The sequence below is a fragment of the Rhinoderma darwinii genome, unplaced genomic scaffold, assembly GCF_050947455.1.
Source record: "Rhinoderma darwinii isolate aRhiDar2 unplaced genomic scaffold, aRhiDar2.hap1 Scaffold_734, whole genome shotgun sequence".
NCBI classification, from domain to species: domain Eukaryota; kingdom Metazoa; phylum Chordata; class Amphibia; order Anura; family Rhinodermatidae; genus Rhinoderma; species Rhinoderma darwinii.
The window spans coordinates 213,348-240,971 of record NW_027464296.1 but is presented as its reverse complement, the minus strand read 5'-3'; the positions used below and the strand labels follow the sequence as shown (position 1 = coordinate 240,971).

General features: G+C 44.6%; 1 protein-coding gene across 1 annotated transcript in view; it reads right to left on the bottom strand.

Annotated features, from left to right (window-relative positions):
* Nucleotides 1-559: 559 nt before the first annotated feature.
* The window catches only part of LOC142729739 (uncharacterized), a 48,556-nt gene continuing 21,491 nt past the window's right edge, over nucleotides 560-27,624 (bottom strand). Inside the window, exons 2-6 of the mRNA XM_075849320.1 lie at nucleotides 25,393-25,457; nucleotides 25,096-25,144; nucleotides 24,660-24,745; nucleotides 24,297-24,536; nucleotides 560-682 (exon numbers count right to left, since the gene is read on the bottom strand). Coding sequence (XP_075705435.1) covers nucleotides 560-682; nucleotides 24,297-24,536; nucleotides 24,660-24,745; nucleotides 25,096-25,144; nucleotides 25,393-25,457 — 563 coding nt within the window. The remainder of the gene's footprint in view (nucleotides 683-24,296; nucleotides 24,537-24,659; nucleotides 24,746-25,095; nucleotides 25,145-25,392; nucleotides 25,458-27,624) is intronic.

Below are 27,624 nucleotides of genomic sequence, written 5' to 3'. Positions count from 1 at the left end.
CTCCCCATCTGCTAGAATTCAAGTGAATGGTTCTTTGTCAGATTACTTTTCTATTACAAATGGAACTCGTCAAGGTTGCCCTTTGTCCCCGTCTCTGTTTTGTATGGTGATGGAGACATTACTTGCGAAATTACGACAGACCGTTGAGATTGAAGGACTGAGGATGGGGAGTTATACTCATAAGCTGGCAGCCTTTGCAGATGATTTGCTATTGATGGTTACGAATCCACTTGAGGCCTTTCCAAAAATAATAGACGTCTTTAATAAATTTGGAGAGATATCTAATTTTAAAATTAATTATGATAAGTCGGAGGCCTTAGGCATTAATGTACCGGTTGGTCAGCTTTTGTTTTTTAAATCTATGTCGCCCTTTAAATGGCCTTCGCATGCTATTAAGTACTTGGGGATAATGATTTCAGCTGATGTGTCCCAGCTTTTCGTACTTAATTTTAAACCCCTCCTCTCCAAGATTCATAGATATATATCCCAATTGAACATACCTTATGTCTCTTGGATAGGACGGAAAAATTTATTGGCGACTTATGTGCTCCCACAGATCCTATACATGCTGCAGAGTCTGCCTATTGAGCTGCCAAATAGCTTTTTCAACAGTTTCAAGAGCCTTTTTGTTAAGTTCTTGTGGAAGGAGAAGCATTCCCGGTTGGCTTATCGGCTCCTTACTCTTAAAAAAGCGCAAGGAGGGATGGCATTACCTGATTTAAAGACATATTATGAAGCGGTCCAACTGTCTCACTGGTCACAATTAGCCAATTTGTCTATGGGGGCTCTTCATCTGGATATGGAAAGAGCGTTCCTCTCGGAGGACTTAGCTCACTTGTTGTGGGTGAAATTACCATTACCTCCGCCAAAGGCATTAATTAGTGTACTGACTAGGGAAATGCTTAAAGTTTGTCAGAAATCGGGCGCTCTGGCCATGTCTAGTGGAAATCTCTCTTCATTGGCTCCGCTGGCTGTTCTACCACATTATGTCAATAAAATGCTAACTGTGAGTTCTTCGATGTGGCAGACACTTAAAACATATAAGGTAGCGGAGATATTAGATTCAGCAGCTCTACCTGATTTGGAGGCTCTTAGGACAAGACTTAGCGGAATTGCTCCGAACGCTTCTCTTCATAAGGTTAGGGTCTCCTTTCTACATCAATTTAATTTTAAATTAGTATGTCGTAAATTTTTGTCGGCTAATCCAAGCTCGTATCCGGACCCCACGTGGCTTGAAAATTATTCTCTTTTACCCAGTACCCCAACTAAGCCTCTGTCTAAGATACATTCTGGTCTCCTCCTACAACGAGCTCCATCTAAACCACACTTCATTAGAGAATGGGAAGTTGAGCTGGGCTCTACCTTTTCGCAGACAGAGATTGATCTGATACTATATCACTCTCATGGGTTCTCTAGATGTGTGCAGTACCAGGAAAATTTGTACAAATTGGTGACAAGATGGTATAGGACACCTGCTTATCTTTATAGAATACATCTAGTTAGCACAGACGTTTGTTGGAGATGTGGCCTAGAGACAGGGACGCTCGCACACATATGGTGGTTTTGCCCTAAAATTAAGAATTTCTGGAGGGAGGTGGAAATAGCAATAGGCAAGATCACAGGAAATAATATCCGGTTGACCCCGGAGCTGGTTTTGTTGTGGTTACCAGTGAAAGATTTTACGCCTTCGAAAAAGAATTTGATTACTTTCCTGGTGTCCACTGCAAAACTTCTAATTCCCTTGTATTGGAGGAAAACAGATCCCCCTACGATAGAGGTTTGGTGGTCTAAAATGCATCAACTATATAGACTTGAGGAGTTGGTGGGCTGGAATACTTTCACAAGGGACAGCTTTCTTAAAACATGGCAACTTTGGAAACAATATTTAGAACAATTATCCAGTAACAATATATTGACAGGGGACTAGCTAGAGATAGGCATATCTCAAGAAGCCCTTTCTAAATTAGGTAAACTAGTATCTAGGGGATTAGGGTATGAATAATTTCTATCTCATGACACTTGATTTATTTTGAAGGACGAGATCAGGGACGTTATAAGGTGCTGACATTCCATACTTTCCCACCACCAGGGAGACTGTATCTTTTGTACTGTATCTACCCTTTTATGTAATTATTATTTTCTTTCCTTCCCTTTGTGTTCTTTTACGAATACAGTAGGTTACTGATATTTGATCCTCGATGAGAGGGTTTTCGTTCATCAGGTTATAATATAGGGAAGTGAACCCCCTGGCCCACTCTCTGTAATGCATGTCTTTATTTTTCTTTCACACTTTATTTCATGCCGTTATGTCGGGATTTATCCCATTCGCTCTTAGACAAATTTTCTAAGGACATTTGATTTACGTAGCCTGCTGATACATTGTAAGAACGTTATTACGATGGATGTAAGTTTTGTTTTTCTTGTTGTTTTGTATGTTAAAACCTTTAATAAAAGAGAATTTATAAAATATAAAAATAAAAATAAAAAGTTTATTCAGTATACAGTAAACATTTCTACAACTTTCTAATATACTTTGTGTTTCATTGTTCGGTCATTTAGAGGCTAAAAATCTGTGACAGGATCCATCAGGCCGTCGTGGGAACGGGTAAGGTGAGTTTTCTTTTTACTGGTGCAAAGGGGGCCTAACTTATCTATGGTAAAACACAGGGGGCCTAACTTATCTATGGTAAAACACAGGGCGCCTAACTTATCTATGGTAAAACACAGGGGCCTAACTTATCTATGGTAAAACACAAGGGGCCTAACTTCTCTATGGTAAAACACAGGGTGCCTTACTTATCTATGGTAAAACACAGGGGACCTAACTTATCTATAGTAAAACACAGGGGCCTAACTTATCTATGGTAAAACACAGGGGGGCCTAACTTATCTATGGTAAAACACAGGGGGGCCTAACTTATCTATGGTAAAACACAGGGGGCCTAATTTATCTATGGTAAAACACAGGGGGCCTAACCAGGGCCGGCCCTAGGATAGATGGCGCCCTTTGCAAAATGATCTTTCGGCGCCCCACCCCATGCACCAGTCCTCTGGAATGCGCTACCCCAATCAGATTAATTCCCAATATCCACAGTTTTAAATGTGCCCTGAAAACACATCTATTTAGACTGGCCTATAACATTCCCTAATCTGACTCCTTTCCATGGCCCTCCTTTTAGATTAGTCATCAGAATAAGATTCCCTCACACTCCTTCTCTTCATGTCAGTCATACACGGAGACTGGCTGGTGACAGGCTCATGCAGCTTTATGTTACCACCCCATGTGTATAAAAATGGCCGGACTATTGTACAGAACAAACTGTTAAACGTTGTGTCTCCTTTATTTCCTCATAGATTGTAAGCTCTTGCGAGCAGGGTCCTCACTCCTCAGGTTTGAATTGTAAATTAACTTTGTCACTATGTAATGTCTGATATTGTTTGTTTCATGTTCCCTCTAAATTGTAAAGTGCTGCGTAATATGTTGGCGCTACATAAATAAAGATTATTATTTATTATTATTATTATTATTATTAATTATTATTATTATTATTATTATTATCATTAAAAATGCCCCATAAAAAAAATTATAATGCCCCTTTAGTGCCCCCAGACAGTATAATACTAATAATATTTAACAATATAATATATTACAACCCCTTCAAGGACACAGTATTTTGTCCTCTAATTGTGCCCACAGTATTTTGCCCCCTGTAGTACCTCTACACAGTATAATGTCCGCGTAGTGGCCCTACACAGTATAGTGCCCCCCCCCCCTGTAGATTTTGCCATATAGCCTCCCTCTAGACAGTGCCATAATCCCCCACCGCCTTTTTGCTTTTTGTAGATCGTGCCATACAGCCCCCCACCTCCCCCTTGTAGACAGTGCCAGACAGTCCCCCACCTCCCCCTTGTAGACCGTGTCCCCAAACAAAAACAAAAATTGTACTCACCTAGGCCCCGTTCCCATGATGTACTGAGCTGCTCCACGATGGGATCCTGTGGCCTAGTACAGAGTTTCTCAACCTTTTCGGACTCGAGGCAGCACTGGAAAAATAAAATTTCCTCAGGGCCCCCCTACCAAAAATTGTTTTGAGAAAGACAGAAAAAAGGCTGAGAACAAGCACTACACTCGTAGGGTTTGTTCACACACGTTTTTTGTAAGGCAAAAAAATCTGCCTCAAAATTTCTTCAGGAACTAACAGCGTTGTTTGACCTTGTTTTTGTGTTTTTTCTTAAGCTGTTGAAGCGAATGCAAAAAACGCAGAAAAAAAGCTCCAAACGAGCGCCGCAGGTATTTTCTGCCTCCTATTAATTTCAAAAAGAAACCACTTGAAGACCATCAGTCCCCCACTCACAGTAAAATGACCATCAGCCCCCCACTCACAGATTACCCCTGTAGGTAGCGCCACACAGCCCCTTGTAGGTAGCGCCACACAGCCCCTTGTGGGTAGCGCCACACAGCCCCTTGTGGGTTGCACCACACAGCCCCTTGTAGGAAAGACCACGCAGCCCCCTTGTGGGTAGCGCCACACAGCCCCTTGTGGGTAGCGCCACACAGCCCCTTGTGGGTAGCGCCACACAGCCCCTTGTGGGTAGCGCCACACAGCCCCTTGTAGATAGCACCACACAGCCCCCTTGTGGGTAGCGCCACACAGCCCCTTGTGGGTAGCGCCACACAGCCCCTTGTGGGTAGCGCCACACAGCCCCTTGTGGGTAGCGCCACACAGCTCCTTGTAGATAGCGCTACACAGCCCCCTGTAGGGAGTGCCACACAGCCCCCTGTAGGGAGTGCCGCACAGCCCCCTGTAGGGAGTGCCGCACAGCCCCCTGTAGGGAGTGCCGCACAGCCCCCTGGTAGGAAGTTCCGCACAGCCCCCTGGTAGGAAGTGCCGCACAGCCCCCTGCTAAGGAGTGCCGCACAGCCCCCCTGCTAGGGAGTGCCGCACAGCCCCCTGCTAGGGAGTGCCGCACAGCCCCCTGGTAGGGAGTGCCACACAGCCCCCTGGTAGGTAGTGCCACACTGCCCACAGCCCCCCTGTAAGTAGTGCAAGGACTACGAAATGACCCTGATAGCTGGCGGGCAATAGACATTCAAAAAAGGACAACTGTGCAGGAGCACACAAAATACCCAGCATTCCCAGCTATCAAATAAATGTGTGGAAATAAAAGAAGATATAACTTTTATTTAGTCTAGCTAAAGGATTAATCCTTTTAGCTAGATTAGATAATAGTTATATCTTAGTTTATTTCCACAGATTTATTTGATAGCCGGGAAAGCTGGGTATTTTGTGTGCTCCCGCACAGTTGTCCTTTTTTGTAGGTAGTGCCACACAGCCCACAGCCCCCCTGTAGATAGCAACCCCCCCCCCCACTTTCCAGTATAGATAGCGCCACAGTAGTTCCCTGAAGGAGCGGAATCCCTGTGTGGCTGGGGATTCCGCTCCTGGAGCGCTGCTTGGTGCTTCTGTCCATATATGGACAGTGACATCAGGGGAAACTCCTGAAGCGGAATCCCCGGTCACAGCATGGCTCACGCTGTGACCGTCGATTCCACTCCAGGAGAAGCTCCTGTCGTCTGTGTCCATGACGTCATTGGCTTCTCCTGGAGTGGAATAACTGGTCATAACGTCTGCAACGCTGTGACCGGGGATTCCGTTTCAGGAGTTTCCCCTGATGTCACTTTCCATATATGGACAGAGACTTCAAGCAGCACTCCAGGTGCGGAATCCCCAGCAGAAGGGGGATTCCGCTCCTTCAGGGAGTTACAGTGGCACAAGTAGATAGCAGAGCAGGGAGATACCTCCCTGCTCTGCTATAGTGCCGTCGCTACCGCTATAGCAGCCGCAGCAGCTGCTAGCGACGCCACCACCCTCATGCCGCTATGGCTGATACAGCGGTAGCGACGGCCACTAAGTGAAGAAGCGCCCGGGTGGAAAGGCGACTGTAGTGAGTGTGTGTATCCCCACTGCTAGTTGCAACGGCGCGTGGATACACACACCTGCTGGCGCCCCTCTTGCAGTGTGGCGGCTAGCGCCCTGTGCGACCTCCCTGGTCGAACGTATCTAAGGCCGGCCATGGGCCTAACTTACCTATGGTAAAACACAGGGTGCCTAACTTATCTATGATAAAACGCAAGGGGCCTAACTTATCTATGGTAAAACACAGGGGGCCTAACTTATCTATGGTAAAAAACAGGGGGCCTTACTTATCTATGCTAAAACACAGGGGGCCTAATTTATCTATGGTAAAACACAGGGGACATAACTTATCAATGGTAAAACAAAGGGGGCCTAACTTATCTATGGTAAAACACAGGGGGCCTAACTTATCTATGGTAAAACACAGGGGCCTAACTTTTTCTTTTTGGTGTCTAGTTTCTTCCATTTTACTGCTGCTGCCGCCGAGTAAGTTGCACCGCAAAAGGGGTCACTAAGACCATGTTCACACAGTGGATTTTCTGCAGTCAGCCAAAATATTCCTACTCCCATTCACCTCAGATCGGGCAGGACGCTTTTTTTATCCGCTAGCTGAAAAAATCAGCTAGCGGTAAAAAGAAGCATCCGCCTCCCACTGAAATAGAGATCTGTAGAACATTGCTCTCTCCTCTCTACCGCCTGACAGATACATAGTGATATATTCTGCAAATTATTATACAACTGATCTCTCTAGAGATCTGCAGATCATTACTCTGTCCTCTCTACCTCCTGACAGATACATAGTGATATATTCTGCAGATTATTACACCACTGACCTCTCCAGAGATCTGCAGAACATTGCTCCTCTAACACCTGACAGATACATAGTGATATATTCTGCAGATTATTACACCACTGACCTCTCTGGAGATCTGCAGAACATTGCTTTGTCCTCTCTACCTCCTGACATACATAGTGATATATTCTGCAGATTATTACACCACTGACCTCTCTGGTGAGCTGCAGAACATCGCTCCTCTACCTCCTGACAGATACATAGTGATATATTCTGCAGATTATTACACCACTGACCTCTCTATAGATCTGCAGAACATTGCTCCTCTACCCCCTGACAGATACATAGTGATATATGCTGCAGATTATTACACCACTGACCTCTCTATAGATCTGCAGTACATTGCTCCTCTACCTCCTGACAGATACATAGTGATATATTCTGCAGATTATTACACCACTGACCTCTCTAGAGATCTGCAGAACATTGCTCCTCTACCTCCTGACAGATACATAGTGATATAGTCTGCAGTTTATTACACCAATGACTTCTCTAGAGAACTGCAGAACATTGCTCTGTTCTCTCTACCTCCTAACAGATATATAGTGATATATTCTGCAGATTATTACACCACTGACCTCTCTATAGATCTGCAGTACATTGCTCCTCTACCTCCTGACAGATACATAGTGATATATTCTGCAGATTATTACACCACTGACCTCTCTAGAGATCTGCAGAACATTGCTCCTCTACCTCCTGACAGATACATAGTGATATAGTCTGCAGTTTATTACACCAATGACTTCTCTAGAGAACTGCAGAACATTGCTCTGTTCTCTCTACCTCCTAACAGATATATAGTGATATATTCTGCAGATTATTACACCACTGACCTCTCTAGAGATCTGCAGAACATTGCTCCTCTACCTCCTGACAGATACATAGTGATATATTCTGCAGATTATTACACCACTGACCTCTCTGGAGATTTGCAGAACATTGCTTCTCTACCTCCTGACAGATACATAGTGATATATTCTGCAGATTATTACACCACTGACCTCTCTGGAGATCTGCAGAACATTACTCCTCTACCTCCTGACAGATACATAGTGATATATTCTGCAGATTATTACACCTCTGACCTCTCTGGAGATCTGCAGAACATTGCTCTCTCCTCTTTACTGCCTGACAGATACATAGTTATATATTCTGCAGATTATTACACCACTGACCTCTCTAGAGATCTGCAGAACATTGCTCCTCTACCTCCTGACATATACATAGTGATATATTCTGCAGATTATTACACCACTGACCTCTCTGGAGATCTGCAGAATATTGCTCTGTCCTCTCTACCTCCTGATAGATACTTATTAATATATTCTGCAGATTATTACACCTATGACTTTTCCACACCCTTATGATCCCTGTAGATAAAAGGCTCCCGGGATAAATTCCCCAATATATATATGAAAACACTGAAAATTGTAAAGAAAATATATGTTTATTCCAGAATCCAGTAGAATTGCTGTGCGGTTTTCTCCGGCCCTTTAACATGTGATGATCTGTGAAATGAAGAAGAGGAGGGTCCTTCTTCACACGTGGATATGGCCGCCAGTCCACCCTTACACAGCTCAGTCCTGGATCATAAGAGAGCGTAAAACATTTTTCTATTTTTTCACAGTTGTATCCTAGAAAAGACAAAAAATCTGAATTAGCCCAAAAATTCACAAAACCTTCACCACAAGGAGATGAAGACGGAGCAGAAGACGTCGGACTTACCGGATCTCGCTTCTGTTCTGCGCGTCACTGGTTCTCAGCGCTGGGGAGTCTTCATGGCAAATTCAGATGGTTTAGGTGGTAAAGACCACCATGTTGGGGCGACAAAAGATGGTGAATGGGCCCCGAGTGACAGATGGAACTGAACAGGTCTCTTTCTCTCCCGGGGGTTCGGGGCCCTGATGGTAAATGGGCCCCGAGTGGCAGATGGAATTAAAATGGCCACTTTCTCTTCCGGGGGTTTGAGGCCCTGGTGGTAACAGTAACCCCTGAAAGGTCCTCCATCTCCACATCCTCTGGAAGTTGGCGTCCGCGAACTTCCTTTTTGTTTTTCTCATCCTCCATATCCTCCATCTCTATATCATCAGGAAACTGGCGTCCGCCAACCTCCATTTTCTCGTCCTCCTCCACGTCCTCCATCTCTACATCATCGGGAAATTGACGTCCGCCAACCTCCATTTTCTCTACAATCCTCATCTTGAAAAAAGTCTTCACTATCCTCCTCTTCTTCAAAGACACCTTCATGATGAGAGCCAGCAAGAGAAACCGACACCGTGGTCAATGTGTGACCCCAATTTATAGACTTGATGATGTCATAAGATGTTTACACATCCAGATTAAGAAGTGTAGAGAAATAGAATTTGCCCATATTCTAGATGACATCACAAGAAGCGTATCTCAGTGATCCGGTGGCCATATAAAACGTAATATGGTACAAGAATACAGACAGTAGGGTCAGACTACACCCTCTGGGGAAGTTTCTATCATCTCAAAGAATTCTCAAATCAATGTGGTCAATTCCACTGGCTTTCTTAAATGTTATCGCACACATAAAACGTACAACACGGGCATTTACATATACAGTAAAAATGAAACAAAACCATTTTTTTCATAAAAAGTGGGTTTTATTTTGTACAAGTGGGAAAAAAAATACACATATATGGTATCACCACGATCGTAACGACCAGAGCAATAAAGTTAACACATTATTTAAACAGCATGGTGAAGACCGTAAAAAATAAAAAATAAATAAAAAAAACATGGCAAAAGAGTTTTTTTTTTACCCCCCACAAAAAATATAATAAAAGTTAATCAATATATCATATGTACCCAAAAATGGTGCCATTAAAGAAAATAACAAGTCTGGCAAAAAAAAAAGCCCTTATACAGCGATATTGACGGAACAATTAAAAAATTACGGCTTTTGGAAAGCGGAGATGCAAAAACCAATTATTTTTGTTTCAAAATATTTTTAATGTGCAACTAAAATTTATATTCACCCAACCCGGTGAATTGCACAACAAGCAGAGCAGATGAGGCCTCTTTTAGCCTTTAAGATTAACGGGCAGGAGCGGCGGCGTGATACAGTGATTGTAAGTCAGTATCCTACAAAACAGAGAACGGCAGGGGTCTCTGTCATAGGTTTCAACTAGAACCGCCTCCTGATAGGCCGTATAACCCCTAAGTCGACAAAGTCAATAGCGAGTGCAGCATCTAAGTGGTTGAGAGAAGGAGGGGGCATCATCTGTACAATAGCAGGCGATCGCGGGGGTGCCAATGGTTGCTATTGCAACTGGAGGCCTAACAATGGTCTCCTGGCCTGCCATGTACAGAAGCCTATTAGGCCCTGCCAGAATGCAGTGTATTATACCAGCTAAGAGGTGATCGGATCCTCAAGTCCCCTAGTGGGACAAAAAACGAAAAAAAATGCTTTAAAAAAAAATAAAAAAAAATTGCCACTCTCTCTTTATAAAGTCATTATTAAAAAAATATATAAACCTATACACAACTGGTATTGCCACATCCATAAATACACAAAAATAATCACATCATTTATCCTGCGCGGTAAACTTTGTAAGAAAAATATTTTAAAAAAATACAGATATTCTGTTTTTTGGTCACATCTTCTCCAAAACATTGGAATATAAAGCTACCAAAAAAATGTACCCCAAGATAGGTGCAGGCCACAAATTCTAGCTTAGGGGGGCAAGCACACAGCACTGGACCAAGAGTAGTGGCCCGTCCTTAACCTGTTTACCTCCACCTATGCTATAAAGGCGGCAGAGGTAACTGGGCTTTAAATTGTTAAAAGACGGCAGCTGGTTGTGTTTTCAGGTTGGGATTGTACACGCAAACTAATCCCGCTTCAGGCCTGTTCACACCTGCGTCAGTGTTTATGTTGAGGACTAGAACCACAAAATTACCGTCTGGTTTCCGTCATGGTGTCCGTGGTTATACCAAAAACAAAAGCGCAGCAGGCTGCGCTATGGTTTCCGGTATTTTCGTCCAGATCTTTCACAGAGCCTCCAACGCAGATGTGAATAGGCTCTTACCTGCATAGTTACTCAATACTTCCGCCACACAATGACCACATAGTGACTGAATAATATTACCATACTGTTACTGAATCAAAACCACTGAACAAAAACCAATATCACCACCTTATAGTGACCATATAGTCATAGATGCCGATCCTAAACAGGGGCTCTACAGACCATATAAGTGATTACAGTACAATGACATCCAGTGACCATATAGTGGTAGATACCAGTCCTACACAGGAACTCTACAGACCATATAAGAGATTAGAGAACAGTGACATCCAGTGACCATATAGTGGTAAATACCAGTCCTACACAGGAGGGTTGTAGACCATATACAGCACAGAGACATCCAGTGACTCACAGGTGGCGTTGTAAAGGTTCTGCCAGGCACAGCTTCTTTATCAACACCCATAGGTAATCAGTCTGCACCTGCTTCTAGGTCTGTGAGACTGACTCCATCTTCCACCACTCAGGATGGCAGGCTTAGGAGTGGGAGAGCCTATCGCAGCCTGGCCAGACGGAGCTAGCTCCCGCCCTCTGTCTATTTATACCTGCCTTTCCTGTTCCTCCTTGCTTGTGAATCTTCTCTGTTGGTTTCCTGGCCCTGCTGCAGCTTCTTGTACTATTTATCCCTGCTTCGTATTGACCCTGGCTTACGGACTACTCTCCTGCTCTGCGTTTGGTACCTCGTGCTCTCCTGGTTTGACTCGGCTCGTTCACTACTCTCCTGCTCTGCGTTTGGTACCTCGTGCTCTCCTGGTTTGACTCGGCTTGTTCACTACTCTCCTGGTCTGCGTTTGGCACCTCATACTCTCCTGGTTTGACTCGGCTCGTTTACTACTCTTGTTGCTCACGGTGTTGCCTTGGGCAACTGCCCCGTTTCCCTTAGGTTCTGTGTTCCCTTGTCTGTTTGTCTGTCATGCATTTATTGAGTGTCGGGACCGTCGCCCAGTTGTACCCCTGTCGCCTAGGGCGGGTCGTTGCAAGTAGGTAGGGACTGAGTGGCGGGTAGATTAGGGCTCACTTGTCTGTTTCCCTACCCCCATCATTACATATTCACAAGTCTATATACCTAGTCTACCCTGGTCCCTGACACTACTATGGACCCCCTTGAGACCCTGGCTCAGCAAATGCAGGGTCTCTCCCTACAGGTCCAGGCCCTGGCTCAGAGGGTCAACCAGCCTGATGCTACCATGGTAGTGCCCCTCACCTCACCTCTTGAACCCCACCTCAAGTTGCCCGACCGGTTCTCAGGGGACCGGAAGACTTTTCTCTCCTTTCGGGAGAGTTGTAGGCTCTATTTTGGCTTAAAGCCCCACTCCTCAGGTACTGAGAGCCAGCGGGTGGGTATAATTATGTCCCGGCTCCTGGAGGGGCCCCAAGAATGGGCCTTCTCCTTGGCTCCCGACGCCCCTGAACTTTCCTCTGTTGATCTTTTCTTTTCTGCTCTCAGACTCATTTATGACGAGACTGACAAGACTGCCTTTGCCGAGAGTCAGCTGGTGACCTTACGTCAGGGTAAGAGACCTGTTGAGGAGTATTGTTCTGACTTTAGGAAGTGGTGCGTAGCTTCTCGGTGGAATAACCCTGCCTTAAGGTGCCAGTTTAGGTTGGGCCTGTCGAACGCCCTGAAAGACCTGCTAGTTAGATACCCCTCTTCTGACTACCTAGACCAGGTTATGGCTTTAGCGGTACGACTTGACCGACGTCTCAGGGAACGACGACTTGAACATCTTGGTGTTTTCTCCTCTGACTCCCCCATGATGCCTCCCGAGGTTCCGTTGCTTCGTTCTTCCACGGAAGACTCGGAGGTACCTATGCAACTCGGGGCCTCCGTGTCCCCCCAACAACGTAGAGAGTTCCGCAGGTAGAATGGTCTCTGCTTCTACTGTGGGGATGACAAGCATCAAGTGAACAACTGTCCTGGCCGTAAGAATAAGCTCCTAAGTGATCATCGGGGAGGCCACTTGGGCGCACAGGTATTTCCCGTAAATATGAAACGTAATAAAATCTTGCTTCCCTTTCAGGTCTCTTTTGGTGGTAGATCTGCTACTGGCAGTGCCTTCGTGGATTCAGGGTCTTCTGCTAATATCATGTCTGTGGAATTTGCTATGTCTCTAGCTATGCCTTTGATTGATTTGCCTAAACCTGTCCCGGTAGTGGGTATCGACTCCACTCCTCTTGCTAATGGTTATTTTACACAGCATACCCCTGTTTTTGAACCCATTGTTGGCTCCATGCATTTGGAGCAGTGCTCTGTACTGTTAATGCAGGGATTATCGTACGATTTGGTTTTAGGCCTTCCCTGGTTGCAGTTGCATAATCCCACGTTTGACTGGAATACTGGGGATCTTACCAAATGGGGTAATGAATGCTTGACGTCATGTTTTTCTGTCAATTCTATTTTCTCCCCCTGAGGAGGTGAACACGCTACCTGAGTTTGTTCAGGACTTCGCTGATGTTTTCTCTAAGGAGGCCTCCGAAGTGTTACCCCCTCATAGAGAATACGATTGCGCTATCGATTTGGTACCAGGAGCTAAGCTCCCTAAGGGTAGGATATTTAATCTCTCTTGTCCCGAACGTGAAGCCATGAGAAAGTATATCCAGGAATGCCTGGCCAAGGGTTACATTCGCCCCTCTACTTCTCCGTTAGGTGCTGGCTTCTTCTTCGTTGGGAAGAAGGATGGTGGTCTTAGGCCATGCATTGACAACCGAAACTTGAATAAGGTCACTGTGAGGAACCAGTATCCCCTTCCTTTGATTCCTGATCTCTTTAATCAGGTTCACGGGGCCCAATGGTTCTCTAAGTTTGATCTACGGGGGGCTTATAACCTTATCCGCATCAAAGAGGAGGATGAGTGGAAGACTGCGTTTAACACGCCCGAAGGTCATTTCGAATACCTCGTCATGCCCTTTGGGTTGTGTAATGCTCCCGTGGTCTTCCAGAATTTCATAAATGAGATTTTAAGAGACTATCTGGGGGTATTTCTTGTAGTGTACCTTGATGACATACTTGTGTTTTCCAAGGACTGGTCCTCCCACATTGAGCATGTCAGGAAGGTGCTCCAGGTCCTTCGGGAAAACAAACTGTTTGCGAAGACCGAAAAATGTGTGTTTGGGGTGCAGGAGATACCATTTTGGGGTCAAATCCTCACTCCTCATGAATTCCGCATGGACCCCGCCAAGGTCCAGGCTGTGGCGGAATGGGTCCAACCTGCCTCCCTGAAGGCGTTACAGTGCTTCTTGGGGTTCGCTAATTATTACCGGAGATTTATTGCTAACTTCTCGGTCATCGCTAAGCCTCTTACGGATCTCACTCGCAAAGGTGCTGATCTCCTCCACTGGCCTCCTGAAGCTGTCCAGGCTTTTGAGGTCCTTAAGAAGTGCTTTATCTCGGCCCCGGTGCTGGTTCAGCCCAACCAAATGGAGCCATTTATCGTGGAAGTTGACGCATCCGAGGTGGGAGTGGGGGCTGTCTTTTCCCAGGGTACCAGGTCCCTCACCCATCTCCGTCCCTGTGCCTACTTCTCCAGGAAGTTTTCGCCCACTGAGAGTAACTATGATATTGGCAACCGCGAACTCTTAGCCATTAAATGGGCATTTGAAGAGTGGCGCCACTTCCTGGAGGGGGCTAGGCACCAGGTAATGGTCCTTACCGACCACAAGAATCTGGTGTTCCTAGAATCTGCCCGGAGGCTAAACCCGAGACAAGCTCGATGGGCGCTATTTTTTACCAGATTCAACTTTTTGGTTACCTATAGGGCTGGGTCTAAAAATATTAAGGCCGATGCACTGTCGCGTAGCTTCATGGCCAGCCCCCCTTCGGAGGAAGATCCTGCTTGTATTCTGCCTCCTGGTATAATCATTTCTTCTATTGATTCTGATTTAGTCTCAGAAATCGCGGCTGATCAAGGTTCAGCTCCCGGGAACCTTCCTGAGGACAAGCTGTTTGTTCCCCTGCAATTTCGGCTAAGCGTACTTAGGGAAAACTATGACTCCGCACTATCTGGTCATCCAGGCGTCCTGGGTACCAAACACCTCATTGCCAGAAACTATTGGTGGCCTGGGTTGCCTAAAGACGTTAAGGCCTACGTCGCCGCTTGTGAGGTTTGTGCTAGGTCCAAGACTCCCAGGTTCCGACCAGCGGGCTTACTACGTTCTTTGCCCATTCCCCAGAGACCTTGGACCCATATCTCCATGGATTTTATCACCGATTTGCCTCCATCTCAAGGCAAGTCGGTGGTGTGGGTTGTAGTAGACCGCTTTAGTAAGATGTGCCACTTTGTGCCCCTCAAGAACCTACCCAATGCCAAGACGTTAGCTACCTTGTTTGTCAAACACATCCTGCGTCTCCATGGGGTCCCTGTCAATATTGTTTCGAACAGAGGGGTACAATTTGTTTCATTGTTTTGGAGAGCCTTCTGGAAAAATTTGGAGATTGATCTGTCCTTCTCCTCTGCCTTCCATCCTGAAACTAATGGCCAAACTGAGAGGACTAATCAATCTCTAGAACAATATTTAAGGTGTTTTATCTCTAACTGTCAATATGATTGGGTCTCATTCATTCCCCTCGCCGAATTTTCCCTCAATAACCGGGTAAGTAACTCGTCAGGGGTCTCCCCCTTTTTCTGTAATTTTGGGTTTAATCCACGGTTCTCCTCCGTTTCACCTGGTAGTTCCAACAATCCCGAGGTAGAGGTCGTTCATCGGGTACTGTGCACAGTCTGGGCCCAGGTTCAGAAGAACCTAGTGGCGTCCCAGAGCGTACAAAAAACTCAGGCTGATAGAAGACGTTCTGCTAACCCCTTGTTTATGGTCGGGGATCTGGTATGGTTATCGTCTAGGAACTTGCGCCTTAAGGTCCCGTCCAAGAAATTTGCTCCCCGGTTTATTGGGCCGTATAAGGTCATTGAAGTCCTCAATCCTGTCTCCTTCCGACTGGAGTTGCCCCCATCTTTTCGAATACACGACGTGTTTCATGCCTCCCTCCTTAAACGCTGCTCCCCGTCCTTAGCTCCCTCGAGGAGACATCCTGTTCCCGTTCTCACCCCTGAGGGGGTGGAATTCGAGGTGGCCAAGATTGTGGACAGCAAGATGGTCCAAGGCTCCCTCCAGTACCTGGTCCATTGGAGAGGATACGGGCCTGAGGAGAGGACTTGGGTACCCGCCCGGGATGTTCACACTGGGGTATTGGTCAGGAAGTTCCACCTTCATTTCCCCAATAAACCAGGTCCACTTAGAAAGGGTCCGGTGGCCCCTCATAAAAGGGGGGTACTGTAAAAGATCTGCCAGGCACAGCGGGGTTAACGCCCATAGGTAATCAGTCGGCACCTGAGTCTATGCCTCTGAGTCTGACTCCAGCTTCCACCACTCAGGCTGGCAGGCTTAGGAGTGGGAGAGCCTATCGCTGCCTGGCCAGACTCAGCTAGCTCCCGCCCTCTGTCTATTTATACCTGCCTTTCCTGTTCCTCCAGTGCTTGTGATTCTTCTCGTGTGGTTTCCTGGCCCAGCTACAGCTCATGACTTTTTGATCCTGCTCCATACTGACCCTGGCTTACTGACTACTCTTCTGCTCTGCGTTTGGTACCTCGTACACTCCTGGTTTTACTCGGCTCGTTCACCTCTCTTGTTGCTCACGGTGTTGCCGTGGGCAACTGCCCCATTTCCCTTAGCTTTGTGTACCCTTGTCTGTTTGTCCGTGGGGACCGCCGCCCAGTTGTACCCCGTCGCCTAGGGCGGGTCGTTGCAAGTAGGCAGGGACAGAGTGGCGGGTAGATTAGAGCTCACTTGTCCGTTTCCCTACCCCTATCATTACAGCAGCCTCCTGAATACAGCTGGGGTCGAAAAAAAAAATTACGACCCCCAGCTGTTTAACCCTTTGATCGCTGGGGCATGAACAAAGGGGACTCCCCTCTGCGATTGAAGACTGCGTAATCCGTCTGCAGTCAGCCGTGGGGACCTACAGAGGACCCCACGGCGGTCTGTTCAGTTTGCCTGCTGTTGTGGCACATTATGTGATGCCCTAACAGCAGCCTGTGTCATAGTGACACCGAAGATCATGTATTAGCATATAAGAGTATGCTAATACATTATAAGTGAATAATATAAATAAAGTTATCCCTTAATGGGATTAAAACAAAATATTTAACAAAAAATAAACATATTAAAAAATCTCAAAAAAAAGTCATTATTTTGCCTAAAATAAATGTTATTGCCCATACATAACATAAAAACAAAAAATCCTACCCTTATTCGGTATCTACACGACCATAAAAACTTGAAGAATTAATTTAACAGGTTATTTAGCGTGAAACATGAACGGGATAAAAAATAAACAAAAAAGACAATGCCGAAAATCAATTTTTTCCTACATTCACGCCGTAAAAATAAATTATAGAACTTACACAGTGATTGTTTTTTACCCCCAAACTGCGCAGAAAAAAACAAAAACAATTTCCCGCATAAAACAAGGCCACCTACAGCCACGTCAATGAAAAAATATAAAAGAGTTATGGCTGCTGAAAAGCAGAGAGGCAAAGACGGAAAAATTTAGCTGGTCATTAAGGCCTTTTCAGGCCCGGGTATTGAGGGGTTAATAGGTCCACTATCTGATGATTTCATCATCTGTAAACTGCTATGTTTCTCACCAGAGAAGTGGATCCTCAAATCAGTTTGGACCTGGCAAAACTAGGGTGCAGAGTCCAAGGTATCCTCCTGTTCCTACACCCTTAACCCCCACAAGGAGATATAGACCTTCATGGTCGGGATCCCAGTTTGCGATACCGAGAATAGTCACCGATTGGCGGCAGGAGCAATGATACAACTTTAGCCTATTTAGGAAGGGGTCATAGCCAGGGGTCATCACCAGGATAGTGGTCAGAATACGACAACCAGAGAATGAGACAGAGACATAGTTAGAGTACAGGCCAAAGGTTAAAATCAGGAGTAGAATAACCGGTACCAGGTGACAAATCCATGGGATGACACAGAAGCGAAATCCGGAAAGCCAAGGTCAGGATCAGAGTCAATAGCAAAGGATATACGTTAATAGAGAATCTGAGACGTCACCGGTGAGTCACTTAATGTAAATGTTTATTCTGCCTCTAATCAGCACTGTAGTCACTGTATGATCTGCAGCGAGATGATGGGTGGTATGATTATGATAGGATTTATTTTTTGTGAAACGGCATCTCCCAGCATATCCTTATCATTGTTTGGGCCATGCTGGGAGCTGTAGTTTTACGCCGTACACACCTATACGGCAGGAGTTGCACTAAATTGAGCTGTATTTGTGCTGGTGTTGTATATATGTAGTGAGCTTGGTTCTGGTGTTGTGTATAGAACCATATTGCTTGCAAAATGTACAAATGTTTTTATGCTCGCGTTACATAAAAATAAATGACACGTCGATTGGTAGAGAAAACAAACACGGTGAGGGGGAAGGAGATGTCGGGAAAGAGGCTGGTGTTGGGGGGGGGGGGCGCCAAACTGAATCTTTGCCCCGGGTGCTGGAGAACCTAGCTACGCCTCTGCATTATCTGTAAACTGCTATGTTTCTCCCCGGAGAAGTGGATCCTCTAATCAGTTTGGACATGGCAAAACTAGGGTGCAGAGTCCAAAGAATCTTCCTGTTCCTACACGCTTAACCCCCACAAGGAGATATAGACCTTCATGGTCGGGATCCCAGTTTGCGATACCGAGAATAGTCACCGATTGGCGGCAGGAGCAATGATACAACTTTAGCCTATTTAGGAAGGGGTCATAGCCAGGGGTCATCACCAGGATAGCGGTCAGAATGCGACAACCAGAGAATGAGACAGAGACATAGTTAGAGTACAGGCCAAAGGTTAAAATCAGGAGGAGAATAACCGGTACCAGGTAACAAATCCAAGGGATGACACAGAAGCGAAGGCCAAGGTCAGCATCAGAGTCAATAGCAAAGGATATACGTTAAAAAAAAGACAAGGCTTTGAGGCTAGAGTCCGCTTTAAATAAGCTACCAGAGTGATGTCATCTAGGAGGGTTCGGTTGCCATGGCCCGCCAGAACTGCCAGCAGGAGGCATCGCCGGAGGGGGGAGAAGTCATTCAGTTTGCAAGGTAACTTGATGCAGCCTGTGGCTAGAGCCACGGCTGCCACTGGGGACCCGCTGCTGGAACAGGGTAAGGCCTCATGCACACGAACGTATTTTTTTACATCCAGGGAGGCCGTACTGGAGGAAGAAGTAGGGAGTTCTGGGTAAGTATGAACTTCTATTTTTTTTACATGTTGATCTATATTGTGATCGGAATTCATTGTCCAGGGTGCTGAAAGAGTTACTGCCGATCGTTTAACTCTTTCAGCACCCTGGACAGTGACTATCCCCTGACGTCGCCTAGCAACGCTCCCGTAATTACAGGTGCACACACGTAGTCACCAGTATTTACGGAAGCCCCATAGGCTTCTATGGGCCTGCCCGTGCCATTATTACGGCCTGAAATAGGACATATAAATAACATATCTATATATAGCAGGTGGGTATTACCCCTAGGTAGTCACTCAGGTTATTTTTAAGATCACAACTGGATATCTGCTTTTACCATATTGATCTAGAATGAGATGCGGTGAAACCAAACCTTTTTCTATTGATTACATGAATCCTTACATATGATATAGGGCTTTTCAGACCTTCATATTACAGCTCCATGTGGGGTCAGACGCCGATCAGCCAGAACATTAAAACCACCTGCCTAATATTTTGTAGTTAATCTCATACTGTCAAAGCATGTCATGCATGGACACCAAAAAGACATCTGAAGGCGTCCTGTAGTATCTGGCAGCAAGACGTAAGATACACTATATGGACAAAAGTATTGGGACACACCTCTTATTAATTAAATTTAAGTCGGTCCCATTGCTACAAGTGTATAAAATCCAGCACTCGCCATGGAGTCGCCTTTACAGCCATTTGTGATAGAACGGGTCGTTGTAAAGACATCACTGAATCCCTGCGCGGTCCTGTAATAGGATGTCACCGATGTAACGAGTCAGTTCATGAAATTTCATCCGTCCAAGTTATTCTACCATCACCTGGGAGCGATATTATTGTAAAGTGGAAGCGTATAGGAACCACAGCAACTCAGCCACGAAGTGGGGACCACGTAAAGTTACAGAGCCGAGGGCTGAGGCACATAGTGCATAAAAGTCACCAACGCTCTGATGACTCAATAACTGCAGAGCTCCAAACCTCCTCTGGCATTAATATCCACACAAAAACTGCCCCGGGAGCTTCATGGCACGGGGGCCGAGCAGCTGTATGCCAGTCTTACATCACCAAGCACATGCCAAGCGTCAGATGGAGTGGTGTAAAGCCGCCGCCACTGGACTCTGGAGCGGTGGAAACGTGTTCTGTGGAGTGATGGATCACGATTCTCTATCTGGAGTCTGATGGACGAGTCTGGGTTTGGTTAATGCCAGGAGAACGTTACCCACCTGTCTGCATTGTGCCAGATGTAATGTTTGGTGGAAGAGGATAATGCTATGGGGATGTTTTTCAGGTGTCGGCCTCTTCGTTTCTGTGAAAGGAAATCTTAATCCTTCAGCACACAAGACATTTATGATAATTGTAGCTTCCAACTTTGTTGGAAAAGATTATTAAAGAGAAGGCTTAAGGCCCCAGGCATTTTGCATCTACAGGCTCCTATGTCCCATACAAATTTACTTCTTTTTTTTCTGCAGAGTTTACTAAAGGAACCTTCTATTGACTGTAACCCTGGGTGGTCCGCTAATTTATTGCAGACCCAAATCAGGCCACTTTAAAGCCCCTTTAAATTGTACCTCTAGTTATACTGACTCATGTACTGACTGCAGGTGACCGTGGGTAGTTTTAGCAGCTGGATATCCAGGGGATATATTTACAAAGGGGGCTGTTTTGTTGAATTACCCTTAAAGTGGTTGTCCACTACCAGACAGCCTATCCAATGGATAGGTCATCAGTATATAATCTGTGGGGGTCTGACACCCAGACGCCGCACCGATCAGCTTCTCCGACTGCCTGCGGGCACCGGACGTCCATGCCGGAAGCAGATGGCTCCGGTCACGAAATAGCGGCCGATTCAAGTGAATAGGAGCAGAGCTGCAGCTCGGCCCCTATGCAATGTATGGAGCCAACTGCTTCCAGCCCCGTACATTGCATACTGTGCAATGACATCTGATGCCTGCAGGCAGACTGAGCAGCTGATCGGTCCGGGGCCCAGGTGTCAGACCCCCACAGATCATATACTGATGACCTATCCGGTGGATAGGTCATCAGTTGTCCGGTAGTGGACAACCCCTTTAATGTAATTAAATTCTAGCTGCCTAAAGTCACCACTAGAGGGAGCATATTTTGCACTTATTTATATGGAGGTGTGTAAAGGATCTGCCAGGCACAGCTTCGGGGTTAACTCCCATAATTAATCAGTCAGCACCTGAATCTACATCCCTGAGACTGACTCCAGCTTCCACCACTCAGGCTGGCAGGCTTAGGAGTGGGAGAGCCTATCGCAACCTGGCCAGACTCAGCTAGCTCCCGCCCTCGGTCTATTTAAGCCTGCCCTTCCTGTCCCTCGGTGCTTGTAACTCTTTTCGTGTGGTTTCCTGGCCCAGCTACAGCTCCTTCTATTTTGATCCTGCTCCATACAGACCCTGGCTTACTGACTACTCTTCTGCTCTTCGTTTGGTACCTTGCACACTCCTGGCTTGACTCGGCTCGTTCACCACCCTGGTTGCTCACGGTGTTGCCGTGGGCAACTGCCCCTTTCCCTTGCTTGTATTTCCTTGTATGTTTGTCGTGTACTTACTGAGCGCAGGGACCGCCGCCCAGTTGTACCCCGTCGCCTAGGGCGGGTCGTTGCAAGTAGGCAGGGACAGAGTGGCGGGTAGACTAGGGCTCACTTGTCCGTTTCCCTACCCCCCGTCATTACAAGGTGTATACATTTGTATATGGTAAGACCCTAGTGGTGGCTGAAGAATTGCATTATTGACCTCTAGAACTATATGTATGGAGCTCTGTATAAAAAAAACAAAGCTGCATCCTCTATAAACATATTTTATTTCATAATTCTTTATAGAAGTTTGATGCCCTAAAAATTAAATGTTTAAAGCTAAAACTAGAACTAATGAATATTAGGATTATAATAAATATGCAGATATTTTGAGTTTAAAGGCTATGTACACCTTCACCATCATTTTTTGTATTGTCCCAAAGCATCTAAAATGTAAAGTGAAGCAAATTTGCAAATAGTCCTGATTCAAAATTTTGTTTTATGTCAGGCATGTGTCTCCATGGTAACAGACTACAAGTAAACCCTATGTAGTCTGATCTCGCAGCTATGCTATCTAACATCTGTCCCCAACCTATTGCTAGCCTACCACAGGCAACTTTTCTTTATTCATTACGGGGGGGAAAAGAGCAAGCTGTCTCTATAGAACCACCTATAGGTGACTACCCAGTAAGTCAATGTCTAACCAAGGAGTATCTGTACCTTCCCAGATCTGCATTAAAGGAATCTCACACAATTGTGCTGTCTAAAATAGGGTATCTCTAGTTTGGCTATTAACCCAAATCTTGTTTCAAGTCTCTAGAAAGTTTCGGGCATTAGGTTACAGAATAGTCACCTATAGGTGGCACTAGACAGACAGTTTTCCTCCTTCTGGAGTACCGTCATTTTGTATACATTTTCCCAGGTAACATTGCCTTTAAGACTCCCTGCCAGCAAGTAGAATCAGTACTTTCCAAGAGAAAAAAAAGGAGAAGACTCAAAGTTATGTTTATAAATTGTAATTTATTTCCTACCATTATTACCCTATAATTATTAATATAATATTACTAGGATTATATTACTGCTATCATTATTACCCTAACACTATGAGATCCCTATTCCTAAAGCTGTTGATCCAGAAGAAGGCGAAAAACCCTGGACAATTTGAGCCAATTCATGTCACAGGGGGAAAATTCCTTCTTGACCCCGGGAAAAGGCGATCAGTCCGAGAACCCTGGATCAAAGCTGCTAATTCCTATTACAGTTTACTAATTATTACAGTTAATTAACCTAAATTATAATGAAATTTAATTATTATATTGTTAGTATTACTTTTTTTGTTGTTAATAATAATAATATAATGATACTACTATTGCTATCCCTAATATCTAAGTCCCTATTCCTAAAGCTGTTGATCCAGAAGAAGGCGAAAACCCTGGACACATTCAGCCAATTCGTGCCACAGGGGGAAAATTCCTTCTTGACCCCGGCAAAAGGCGATCAGTTCGAGGACCCTGGATCAAACTCGCTGCTAAATATTATAGTTTACTTTATTTTATAGTTAATTTCCCTAAATATGTTATTATTATATTAATTTGTTATTATTAGATTATTATTATTATTATTACTATTATTATTATTATTATAGTGATATTTCCATTACACATTTTTTAATAAGACTATACTATAATTATTAGTTTATTGAGACTATTCTATTTTTTATATCATCTTATTACTACTATATAACTACTAATATTACTAACATTTTTATTGTTATTTTCTTATTTATATTTATTATATCCCTAATCCTAAGCTGTTGATCCAGAAGAAGGCGAAAAACCCTGGACAATTTGAGCCAATTCATGCCACAAGGGGAAAATTCCTTCTTGACCCCGGGAAAAGGCGATCAGCCCGAGAACCCTGGATCAAAGCTGCTAATTCCTATTACAGTTTACTAATTATTACAGTTAATTAACCTAAATTATAATGAAATTTAATTCTTATATTGTTAGTATTACTTTGGTGTTGTTAATAATAATATAATGATACTACTATTGCTATCACTAATATCTAAGTCCCTATTCCTAAAGCTGTTGGTCCAGAAGAAGGCGAAAACCCTGGACACATTCAGCCAATTCGTTTCACAGGGGGAAAATTCCTTCTTGACCCCGGGAAAAGGCGATCAGTCCGAGAACCCTGGATCAAAGCTGCTGCTATTATTATATAATTATTTATGTTATTACTCTCTTATTATTATACTATTTCTAATATTACTGCACTCTTGCTACCAATATTAATATGACTGACCTTTTTAATCTAACAATTATTAATATTATTATTATTATCATATTATTAATATTACTGTTGTTGCTGTTGATGTAATAACAGTTAAGATGTTTCCATACAAGTCTTCATCTTCTCATTGGTCTAACGAGGATGGTCCAGATGATGTTCCTCTTCCCTCTGATGTTCTTCATCATATCATGGAGGAAGGAATGCTGGCGGATTTCCTTTCTTCTTCCTGTCTGACACTGAATTCTTCTCATCGCCATGCTGACTTCTTCCTTGGTTTCTTCTTGCTCTTTAACCGTTTTCTCTTCCTCCTCCTCCTCTTTCTCTTCAACCACACTCTCTTCTTCTTCATCCTCGTTGTCTGATTTCTCATCAACCTCCATGTCTTCCACTTCATTGTCTACCTCCTCCTTGTCTTTCTCCTCCATGTCTTCCACTTCATTGTCTTCCTCCTCCTTGTCTTCCTCCTCATGGTCTTCTTGCACTTGTTCCTCCTCGCGCTCTTCTGCCTCTCCTTCCTCCTTCTTGACCTCCTCTTCCTTCAGATCCTCACACAGATGGCTTGATGTAGGTTTGGGCTCTTCTTCATCCCACGGCCATGGCAGATATTTCCTCTGAGCTTCGCGGTTCGTTGGCATGAGGCGCTAAGAAGATAAAATATTCAGTCAATTGTCTATTGAAACGTTCCAATAACATTTTTCCATCTATAGAAAGAACATGGATAAATCTGTTATAGAGAGACCATAATAACCAGTATGATCACTGACCTCCATCTTGAAGATTGGGGATGGTAAGAATTTCGTGCAGTAGATCAGGCGCTGTAGATCTCTCTCCTCCGTGGTGCTGGGGTAAGCTGAAGAGAGAAACAACCAGATAATGGGATCAGTCATAAAACGACACCATTAACCATAAGATAACATTACAAAAATATTCCTTTAATCTGTCATCAATGGAACATGACAGGTGCTTTATTTTAAAATATTCTGGATTATTGGACGGGCATAGAAAAGTAGAGAAATCTTAGTTTCAATCTTCAATTTCCTTACTGGTTCTCTCTGCGCAGTCTTCCACATTATAGTACAGTTCTGTGCTAAATGACCACATTTTCGGGATTATCAGATACAAAGGAATTTTACTGTATTTTGAGATCATCTATTAATCACTTTCTTGTGGTAAAGTCTAATTATTTAAAAAAAACCTCACTTATGAAGGGTCTAAGTCCAAAAGCGGATTCCTGCTGCCGATAGATGTCCTAAAGAGAAGAGAATCCAGTAAGTGACCACTTATCCCTCCTCAGGAATGGACAGAAGGACAAGGGGTCAGTTTTACAAAAGAGCAGCCGGTGATTTGTGGACTTGTTACCTGTCCGGGGCTCGTACTCAATAAGCCGCTACTTGTCTGAGTGGACAGCCGGCCACATGGACCTCTCCTGCTGGATCCAAGTCTCCTGCTACATGTCCATCACAGGGAAGGAAAAAACAGGACAATGAAGCCACTGACCTCCAGAGATCTGCTGCCCGCTGCCATCCTGTACCCGTCCTGAACTGTAGAATTCAAATCACAATCTGAAACACAAAAAAGAGATGTATTCCCCGATCTGATAAAGACCCAAAATCCTGCAACTTTCCACACGTATTAATAGTGAATGTCCAAAAATATATATATATTTTTTTTTAATCTAAAACGATACAAAATTCTGAGTTGAATAATTAATTGTTTGGGACGCCAATTGCATACGGTACCTTCAAGTTTGTGGCCTGTGATTGGTGCCTCATGTCACATGATCTATGACCCATAAGGAATAGCAGTGCACAAGTACAGACCGCGCAGTGCCATAATCTGGGCAGTGCAGCGCTTGGCGGTCCTATAGCTCCCATAGATCTTGTATGAGGTGTCAGTGTGCGGCTGCATCTTTTCTAACAATCTCCTCCACACTGCGGTCGTCCGGTTGTGGAGGAGAGCAGGGGCGTAGCTATAGGGGTGCAGAGGTAGCAGTAGTACCCAGACCCTGATGCCTGAGGGGACCAGAGGCTAAAAAAGAAGACACCAGTATGACAAACATCACATAGTAGATGGGGGCCCTGTTATAAATATCACACTGGGCCCCAGGAGTTTCACAATATGCCTCTGGAGAAACGGATACTGGGGACCCCAGTACTATTGATCGTGGGGGTCCCGGCAGTGATTAAACATGTATGGCCCCTCCGGTGTATAGGTGAGAAATGTTTCTGGTGGGAGAATCTCTTTATCATGAGCGATCATCGTTTTCTGCGCTGTTTATTTCTTACATCTTGACATTATAGAACATTTATCTCTGGAAATCTTCATGTAACATTCTCCACGGTGGATTTTACTGTATTTTGGGCTTTGTACTCTCATATATATATATATACAGACAGTGATAATACATTGGAGTGTGGCCTGTACTGGTATTTGTAGCCGTATAGGAGGAGGAATATAGGTAATACTGGACACAAATACATATGCTATATGGGATTTCATTGCTGCCCTATAAAGATATATGTATAATATTTTGTCTATGTTAATTCCATTCACAAGTACAGAATACACCCCAAAACATCAACCAAAGAGTCCCCATTTACAGCGTCATAAGAGTGACCCTATAAACAGTTCCAGCAGACCGCCCTCATTAAAAATAATGGCAGCAATGCCCCCACATAATGCCAGCAGAGTGTCCCTAATAAACATTACTACTGGCAGCAGAGAGTCCCTAATAAACATTACTGGCAGCAGAGAGTCCCTAATAAACATTACTGGCAGCAGAGAATCCCTAATAAACATTACTGGCAGCAGAGAGCCCCTAATAAATATTACTGGCAGCAGAGAGTCCCTAAGAAATATTACTGGCAGCAGAGAATCCCTAATAAACATTACTGGCAGCAGAGAGCCCCTAATAAATATTACTGGCAGCAGAGAGTCCCTAAGAAATATTACTGGCAGCAGAGAATCCCTAATAAACATTACTGGCAGCAGAGAGTCCTTAATAAACATTACTGGCAGCAGAGTACCTAATAAATATTACTGGCAGCAGAGAGTCCCTAATAAACATTACTGGCAGCAGAGAATCCCTAATAAACATTACTGGCAGCAGAGAGTCCCTAATAAACATTACTGGCAGAAGAGAGTCCCTAATAAACATTACTGGCAGCAGAGAGTCCCTAATAAACATTACTGGCAGCAGAGAGTCCCTAATAAACATTACTGACAGCAGAGAGTCCCTAATAAATAGTACTGGCAGCAGAGAGTCCCTAATAAACATTACTGGCAGCAGAGCGTCCCTTATAAACATTACTGACAGCAGAGAGTCCCTAATAAATATTACTGGCAGCAGAGGGTCCCTAATAAATATTACTGGCAGCAGAGGGTCCCTAATAAATATTACTGGCAGCAGAGAGTCCCTAATAAACATTACTGGCAGCAGAGAATCCCTAATAAACATTACTGGCAGCAGAGAGTCCCTAAGAAACATTACTGGCAGCAGAGAATCCCTAATAAACATTACTGGCAGCAGAGAGTCCCTAATAAACATTACTGGCAGCAGAGGGTCCCTAATAAATATTACTGGCAGCAGAGGGTCCCTAATAAACATTACTGGCAGCAGAGAGTCCCTAATAAACATTACTGGCAGCAGAGGGTCCCTAATAAATATTACTGGCAGCAGAGAGCCCCTAATAAACATTACTGGCAGCAGAGAGTCCCTAATAAATATTA